The sequence below is a fragment of the Pteropus alecto genome, unplaced genomic scaffold, assembly GCF_000325575.1.
Source record: "Pteropus alecto unplaced genomic scaffold, ASM32557v1 scaffold131, whole genome shotgun sequence".
In the NCBI taxonomy this organism is placed as follows: Eukaryota; Metazoa; Chordata; class Mammalia; order Chiroptera; family Pteropodidae; genus Pteropus; species Pteropus alecto.
The window spans coordinates 20,321,421-20,330,472 of NW_006434709.1; the positions used below are offsets into that span (position 1 = coordinate 20,321,421).

A 9,052-nucleotide genomic window follows, 5' to 3' on the forward strand; every position below is an offset into this window, starting at 1 on the left:
CTTTAACGTTCAGCTTCATTTTTCCTGGAAATTTTTGTCAATTTTACTCCTAGATCGTCGGCCTCTGAAGAAGATGACAAGGAAGATAGTGCCTGGGAACCCCAAAAGAAAGTCCCCAGAAGGCTGAAGCAGTCTGTTCCCAAGGAATCTAAACCAAAGAGGGTGCCCCGGGCGAAAAAGAACACCCTACAGATCAATGATGGCTCAGAAGGTGTGGCCGTTAAGGAGGAGCCGGTAGGTGCTTTCACCGGTACAGGGGCACTGAGTGCTTTCCTAAGTGTGATGTTACTTTCTCTTTATATATAGTAGGACAAAGCAGGTAAATGACAAGGACTGCAGGGCCATAGTATCCTCTGTCATGGGTTTTAATAGTATTTACCATCCGATCCACTGTGTTGGAGGGGAAAGAATATTTATCAACTTGCATACTTATGTATTTTGTCATAAGCTCCATTGTGAATTTAAAAAACAACAATAAAGCATAGGTTTTTTTGTATTACAAAAAGAGGCATTTCCAAAATTGTTCACTGTGGTATTCCTTTAAATAACAGCTTCCCTAGTACATTTAAAATAATATTCTTTTAATACACAATGGATACCTGACTTAAGTCCAGGGACACATTTATTGTATATAGTAGGGGACATCGTTATACCGTGCTGTGCCCCTTGATAGGGTTTTGAATCAATCTTTTCTTCTATTATCCAACAGCTGTGTTTCTTCATTTTTACACACAAGCTTTTCACTGAGCACAATTTTAGTGGGTGGACAGGCTTTACCTATAGCTTAGAAAGTATTGACTTCTGTCATCTTGTTGGCAGAATTTGGAGGTTTTTCATTTATGGATGGCATGGCTGCACTTAATAGTAGATTGATTTCCTAACCCAGAAAATATCTCTTCTTTCATGGTATTCGTGATTCTTTGTGTAGAGTTCAGTGGTTCTTTGTGTAGAGCTCACAAACCCTTTGGGAATTTGTTATGAACCTTCTCTTCAATAATCTGAGTACAATGTACACATGTCTATCTAATTTTTTAAGTCTAGTTCAGGGGGTACAGCTTAGCAACCTTTGTCATGGTGATTTCTTGATCCTGCTAGTGATGCTTGGTATATGTATTTTTTTAAAGAGAAAAAGAGAATTTGAATAAAAGTCTCTCACCTAAAAGACATCTTGGGGGGCGGGGGGCGGTGTAGAATTTCTTTCAGAACTGCCAAAATTCACATGTTTTATAGCTCAGTGAAAGCTCATGGATCATAAGATTTGATTTCATTAGGTTTGGCATTTTGCTTTGTTGTAACCACCACTGAACAAAGTATTTGAAAACCCTATTTTGGATAGAGCTAGAATTAGTAACCTTCTAATAAATTTAAAATCTGATTTTAGCAAACACCACACACAAAATTCATCATCATTCTGTTTCTTTCCATGTTCCTGGCATTTATGAACCTACTGGTCACTCTTCTTTAGTCATTGAAGACTTAGCTCCTGCTTCATATCTTACTCTCTGCCATCTTCTGTCATCATTCTTAGTGATTTCCCTACCACTTGGATGAGCCATCTAATACTCTGTATTTTTGGTTCTTTAATCTCCTCACAGCTCTAGTGACCTTTTCTTCTCTGTCTTTACCATCGATCTCATGATCTCAACCTGAATCTTGTCATCCCCAGAAAGTGTACTACCGCTGGCATTTCTTTTTACAGTCATTGCACTTTTGTACCACCATCTTCTATTCTTCCAGCTCACTTGTTCAAGTGCCCTCACTGCCACAATTTTGCAACCTTGTCACAACTTCTCATCAGTAATTCTCAACCATAAATGCACATTAGAATCACCTGGGGAACTTTAAAAATGCCAATTCTTAGGCCCAGCTTCCAGACCAGTTAAATCTAGAAAGAATTCTGGGCTGGGCCTGGGCATCCGTGGCTTTATTTTCTTAAAGCTCCTCAGGTGATTTTTATGTATAGCCAGGGCTGGGAACCAATTGCTAACCCTTTGATTCCAGCACTCTATCACTGTTAGCCCTTTTCTTTTCCACCTGTCTAACCCAGATTCTGTAATTTACCATTTAAATCACTTTTTGTTAAATACTGTCACCGTTTTTGCCCTCCTTTCCTTCAGTGACACATGGCCGAGCAAACCCTGATGCCAGGTGGAGCCATCATCTGCCTACACTGATCAGACTGTTACTGGAAACAGTCTTACCAATGACCTAATTTGTTTTCATTTAGATTCACAATTTCAGGCCTCAAAATTGCATCAGAAATACCTGGTAGACTCATTTTTTCCCAGCAGGTTTGTTTTTCCACTTTTTTCTCTTCTTACACTTCCTAAATTCCTTTATTTTCTCTCACTCTCAGCTGATGACATTGCCTTTTATGCTGTTGAGAATATATGAAGTGTCTCATTCTCTCAGGACCAAGACAGCTATTTTGCATCCATCTTCTGTCTTATAATGGAGGAACGGTCATTCCTTCTGTTAAGGATTAGTCCCATTTTTTGGGCTTTAGATCTCATCCCCTCTTGCCTTCTCAAGGTCTCTGTTCCCTCAGTCATCCTTTTCCTTTTCTCTTGTCAGCTTTTCTTCCATGGGCTCAATTGCTACAGAGTATAAAAATGCTCTTTTATATCTAATTTTTAAGAAGCCTCTTCTTGACTCCATATCCATCTCCAGTTACCTGTCAACCTCACATAGTATAACACAAGGCCAGATTAAGGCCAAGGCCTGCTCACTGATTAGACAGGTAAAGATTCAGTGAGCCACATTTTGGTTTAGATCATTTCTTACTTATAGATACACCAAAAAGAAAAATGGTTAAATTCTTCTTGGAATCCTGGGTTTTGTTATAGGCTACATAATAACCATTTGGATTGTTAAAAGTCATTTTGAAAATCCATGAAAGCAAAAGAAAATGAACTTTTTTTAATTTTTTATTTATGCCTATAGCATCTGGTCTTCCTAGGTGGTCTCTCATCCACGTACTAACCGGGCCTGACCCTGCTTAGCTTCCGAGATCAGACATCGGGCTTGTTCAGAGTGGCATGGCCGTAGACCATGGACTGTGGCGTGAAGCCAGGACCTTCTGCGTGTAAAGCAGACGTGCTAACCACTACACTATGGAACCATGTCCAAGAAAATGAACTTTGATAGTTCAGTTTGTCAAAGATTTAGATTAAATAGGAGGAAAAATATTATCATGGAGGCTTATTAAACATTGAAGGAGGCTACAGAATCTTAGAAGCTTCAAAAATGGAGAAATATTTTCTTATATTTTTGATAGTTTTGATCTGTGTTTCCCAAAATTTTTGGTCTTTGGACCCCTTTATACTCTTAAAATTTTTTGAGACCCCCCAAGGAACTTTTACATATGTGCGTTATATCTATCTATTTATTGTATTAGGAATTAATGAAAAAATTTAAAAATATTGATCAATTTAAAAATACTTATTACATGTTAATGCAAATAACATTTTTTAATGAAAAATAAATATATATTTTTAACAACAAAAAAGTAGTGAGAAGAATGACATTGTTTTACTTTTTTTGCTAAAGTTCCTAATGTCTGACAGAAATAACAACTATATAAAGAAAACCCTTCCTCCACACAGATGACTTCCCTGGTATTTGGAAAATGGAGTATGGCTATTTGAAAATAGCTTTTTCAAATAATTGTTCTTATTTGATATTATACCAAGCTCAATAAGTGGTAGTTTCTTAAAGGTTTGTTCCATTGTGGAATCTTGAACCATATTAATGAACTTTTTATATTCTGTTACATTAAAACCCGTTGGTCTGTGTTGTGATTTGGATGGATCTTTTACCCATTCATGACTTTTTAATATGTATAGGGTCATTTGGAAAATACTAGTTCACTTATTTGTGCATATCTTTTAAACGTTAGTACCTTTCATCATACAATGTCAAAAAAATCACATTTGTTAATTTAACCACCAGTCTCATCAAAGTGTTGGGGAGCTGTCAGGCTCACAAATTTTCTAATTTTCACTTTAAAGCCTAAATTTTATTATTGGTCCAAATATCAGGTATTTCCTTGAAGCGACAGTTCTCACTTACTTCCTTTATGAGAAAATGTCTGCGAGATACCCAAGTCTGAATAACCATCGTTTTTGTCAGTCATTCTTTCAAGTAAAAGTGGTGTTCTATGGAAAAAGAAGCTAGGTCAGCTCATAATTCATATGATTGCACAAATGCTTTTCCCCAAGACAGCCACTGCATATCAGCAAGCATTGGTATACAGCAGTACTTTATGTGTACTAATCCTTTCAGTACAGAGTATTAAAAAGGTATATTTTCAAGGATTGAAATTTTAAAAATTAATAATTTTTACTGCTTAATTCTTAAGTGAAACTGACATCATTTTATTGCAAGTGTGCGGCAATGAGGGGAACAGTGATTGCTAGTACAGCTTGGCGCCACTGCCATGGTTTTTGCTACCATTGCTCTTGCACCATGAGTGCAAATATCAACATTAGTGAAAAAGGCAAATAATGTCTTGGCATTATTATGAATATAGCTTTGCCCTCCCAGATCCCTAAAAGGGTCTCAGGGTCCCCCAGGGATCTGTGAACAACATTAAGTAGCTAAAACTTACTGAAGATTCCGGAGAAGATATCTTTAAGTGTCTCATTAATGATTATTGGCTTTTCTTTCGTTCCTCTTACTTTAAACCTCTCACTTTTAGTCACTTTACTTTTTCTTAATTTTTTTCATCTGTTTCTTTTCCCTCTCCCACGAGGTAGTCTAGGTGTGGTAGTGGTGTTAATGAAGGGGGTATTAGCAAATGTTTGAGTGCTTACCATTAGCTAGGCAACATGCTCAGCATTGCACTGTGTGAACTTAATCCCCATAACAACCCGTTGAGGCAGGTGCTGTTGTTTTCCTGATTTTATAGATGAGAAAGCCAAGGCAGGAGACCATAAGTGACTTACTCATGGTCCATAGATAGTAAGTGATGAAATGGGTTTCTAAGTCAGAATCATGATATTGTCAGCATTTCAGAAACCAATATATCGCTCATGGATGTTTTTACATCAGCCATGCTCATAAGAGTGTTGTATAAAACCAGAGTGTTGGTTTAATAATAGTTTGATCTAGTTATCACAGAGACTTGAAATTCTTATGACTAGTAATGTCTCTTGGAGGCTGAAGTAAAGAAGGAATTAAATAATAATCAGACAATTACTTAATAAACCAGGACTTAGAATAGGAGAATTAGGTAAATCCATTCATTTTGGTTTATTGAATGCTTGCTGTGGCCTAGTCACTAGGCTTGTCACAATCAAATGACGATTAAATGTTTTAATTGCATGAATCCGAGGTAGTCTGATATATCCATCTCACAGGAGTGCTGTCTTACCATTGGGAGCAATATATCCAGAATCTGTTAACTCAGCTTTCTACTTCCTTGTGTATCACTTCAAAGAATGCCCATCATAAATGCTTTTCACAGTTCTCCTTTTTCTTCTCTATGGCTGACAACCTTCTGTATGATTGACGCATTCTTTCTTTAGCTATATAAATTCATTTGATCTGGTTATTATCAACTATTAATGAACCTGGGAGTCATTCTATTTTATTTTTCATATAGACATATCTTGGCTTTTTTTTTCCATATAGACGTATTCTGGTTGTCATTCTATTTTTATATCTCTGTTTTTATCCATTACGTTTCAGCTAAAAATATAGTACTCCGAAGATTATTTAGTATATATCATTTCCAGATTTAGGTGGTGGTGGGTGGGCATTAGGATGAGGGTGTGCTCTTTATTGTAGTAGTTGCCAGTATTTTCAGTAGTCATTTATATGTGTGTGTATGTATATATTTAGTTCTGTGCAGTTTTATTACATGTGTAGGTTTGTGTATCCACCACACAGATCCTTGTGGTTCCATCAGCACAAGGACCTAGTGTTACCCTTTCATAGCTACACCCATCTCCCTCCCCCGACCATGCCCTGTTCCCGAGCCCAATCTCTGACCGCTGACAACCACTAATGTGTTCAAGAATGTTATATAAATATAATCACATAACGTGTAACCTTTTGAGATTGGTTTTTCCTCCACCCAATAGAGTCTCTTTGAGATTCTTCCAAATTATTGTGTAAATAATTTGTTCTTTACTACTGAGTAATATTCCAGGGTAATTGGTTTTTATCTTCTAATTCTCATGTGTTCTCTTTGTGGTTTGATAGAATAGTTCTGTGTCTATTGCTGATGTTGCTTTGGAAGACAGAAAAAATAAATTGGATACTGTGCAGACTCTGAAAACAACAAAGACCAAACGGAAAAATTCAGCTCAGTCACCTTCAACTCGGAGGACCAAAAAGCTGAAAGTTAATGAAACCAACAAAGCCAGCAACTTCGATAGTGGGAGTAACAGTACAGATATACCGTCAACAAGCACCATGTGGGAAGGGGCATGCAAGAAGGAAGAGAGTGAAGATGACTGTGCATCTGGTCAGCCCCCTTTAAAGAAAATGAAGACTGAAACATGTCCTCAGGGGCAGCCTGTCATGTTCCCAGCAAATGCCAACAATATTATAGAGGAGGTGGAAATGAACTGGGACATAGTACAGGTATGTGCAGTCTTTTTCTGTCACTTTAGTTCTCTTGATTCTTTTCTTTTTCACTAGGATAAGCATGTCACTGGCTAATGGAAGGATTGGGAGTTTCCTATTCTCTTTTCAGTTTTGTCATTGATTTCTGGAGGCTTTGGCCACTGGTTCTTTTCCTGGATACAGTATTTTGTATCATAGCTTTTTGTCATCAGTTCTTCAGCTAAGAGCTGTGACCTCAGGAAAGGTCTGTCTGTCCCATAGTGTTTTAGTGAACATATGTAATACAGATAGATTGCACCAACATATGGGGCCCTCAAAGCTTTATTGTTAAGTTTTCACTTTGAACTTAGACTGTATTTCTCTGTAAAAGCAGTGCAAGTGATTAGGCCTTTAGTTCATCTATTTAACATTTAGTGTAATGTTATACTATGAACAAGACCTAGCAGTTCCTTAAAAGAAAATTCTGTCTGAATTCAGCTTGAGGTACCATAATTATATCTCTGACTACAGGGGAAATCGGATTTCCCCCTGTTTCTTTTGCTGGCTTTTGGGGTGGTAAAGAAGACAAGAGTAACACTTAGTGATTCTCAACCCTTTGTCTGCCCTAACACACTCCGAGAACATTTCACACTAAATTATAACAGTGGTTCTCAGGGTAGATGGGGTTGACCCCCTTCCCTTTTGGCTGTCCCTGGGAATTCTGGTGTGTACTCCGTCCCCTGCTGTGACTTGCTGCTCTAGAGCCCGAGACCCCTGCTGTATCTTAATACTACTTCTCAGTCTGAGACTGTCTGTGTTACCCTTTTCTTTAAGGAACTTTTTTTTTTAACCCATGCTGCCTTTTCTTTATATTAGTAGAACATTGCCAGTAATTTTTAATTATGATTTTTCTGCGCTCTCACCCGCTAAGGAATACACTGTTGCTTCACAGCTTTCTTCTCTTGTTCCTGAACTAAATAGTCCGAAGTTTCTTAGAGAAACAGAGTATAATTAGCCTCCTTTCTATGTCTTTTTATTCATTTAGGCCTATGAGGAAATGTTTTAAAAGGGTGATTCATGGGCTACCTGCATCAGATTCACCCTGAAGACTTTCTTAAAATGCAGAATCCTTGGTTCAGACCACACCTACAGGGGCCGGTGGACATGTCCCACTTCCCTTCTCTTCCCCTTTGCTAACACTTTGAAGCTTATTTCTGTGATTGACATAGATCCATCTCTGGTAGTTGACAATGAGCAGGAGGGAGAGAGGAAGGTTTCAAAGACCCTGAAGTCTCTTAAACTGTGGTGATAAATTATTCATTGTTAAGTCAAGGGCGAAGTATTCTATGATACTTTGCTTCATACTCCTTTCTCTTAATTTTTGTTACAGAGAGAGATAAAAATGGCTTTGTCTTAGCCATTTGTCTCTTGGTTACAAGTAATAGAAACCTACTTCTAATGAGCTTAAGCCGAAAAGTTTATTACCAAAGGACACAGGGACCTCTCAAAGAATGCAAGGGATAAAATGTGATCAAGCCTCTCAAAGACCTTGAACCAAAACGTGGAAAATGTTGAGGACTTGAGGAAAATGCACAATTTTTGCTTTTTCAGGTGTCTCATGACTACTATTTCTGCTGCTTTTATTTTTATTTTCTCTCGGCAGACCAAATTCTCTGCTTCTTTATGGAAGCTGAAAGATCACAGATCCCCAATTTATTTGTTATTGGTTTTAGCTTGTGAGAAAGGAAAAGTATATGGTGAGAACAGGTTCCCAACTGCCAGAGGGTGAGTGGCAGAAGAACAGGCGAGTAAAAGCTTCATCATTTATAAACAGGTAGTAGCAGTATTCATCGTTGGGTTGTTGGAATATCAAATGGAAGTAAGTTATCTCATTTTAAGGTTCTAGGACTAGTTTATGGACTTTGGCCATATTATTTTGGTAATATGGGTATACTTGTCTTTCCTTTCAATTCCAGGCAGTTTTTTTTCTCCTCTTCCTACTTATTGGAAGTGATTTTGACAGCAGAAACAGCCTGTTCTCAGAATTGGGCATTCCTCTCTAGTGAGTTGGGGGAAGTGGTTGCTACAGCTGCTACCTTTATTGAGCACCCTGATGGCGAGTAGTAAACTCAGTACAGGCATACCTCATTTTATTGCATTTACGAGATGTTGCATTTTTTACAAACTGAAGAGCCTCTACCAGCAAAAACATTATGACTTGCTTTATTACAATAACTTAGTCGGGAACTGAACCTGCAGTATCTCCAAGGTATGTCTGTATTTTCAAGATGGGCTTAGAGAAATTACCCAGGAAACTTTCTTTAGGTGTGATTTACATATTTGGATTTTTAAAAATTTAACCCAATACAGTCATCTTTGTCTACCCTTTAATTAACTTTTATAGACAATTCTTGTGGTATGTGTGGATTTCTTTTCCTATGCTTTTTTATTCCCTCATAAACAGAAGAAACTTTGTGGGAGAAAAAATAATTTCATCATA

General features: G+C 37.5%; 1 protein-coding gene across 2 annotated transcripts in view; it reads left to right on the forward strand.

Annotated features, from left to right (window-relative positions):
• Nucleotides 1-9,052, forward strand: part of SRBD1 (S1 RNA binding domain 1) — a 185,224-nt gene that overhangs the window by 7,511 nt on the left and 168,661 nt on the right. For both annotated transcript variants that reach the window (XM_006909626.3, XM_015587611.2), the window contains exons 3-4: nt 54-234; nt 6,208-6,591. In XM_006909626.3, coding sequence (XP_006909688.1) covers nt 54-234; nt 6,208-6,591 — 565 coding nt within the window. The remainder of the gene's footprint in view (nt 1-53; nt 235-6,207; nt 6,592-9,052) is intronic.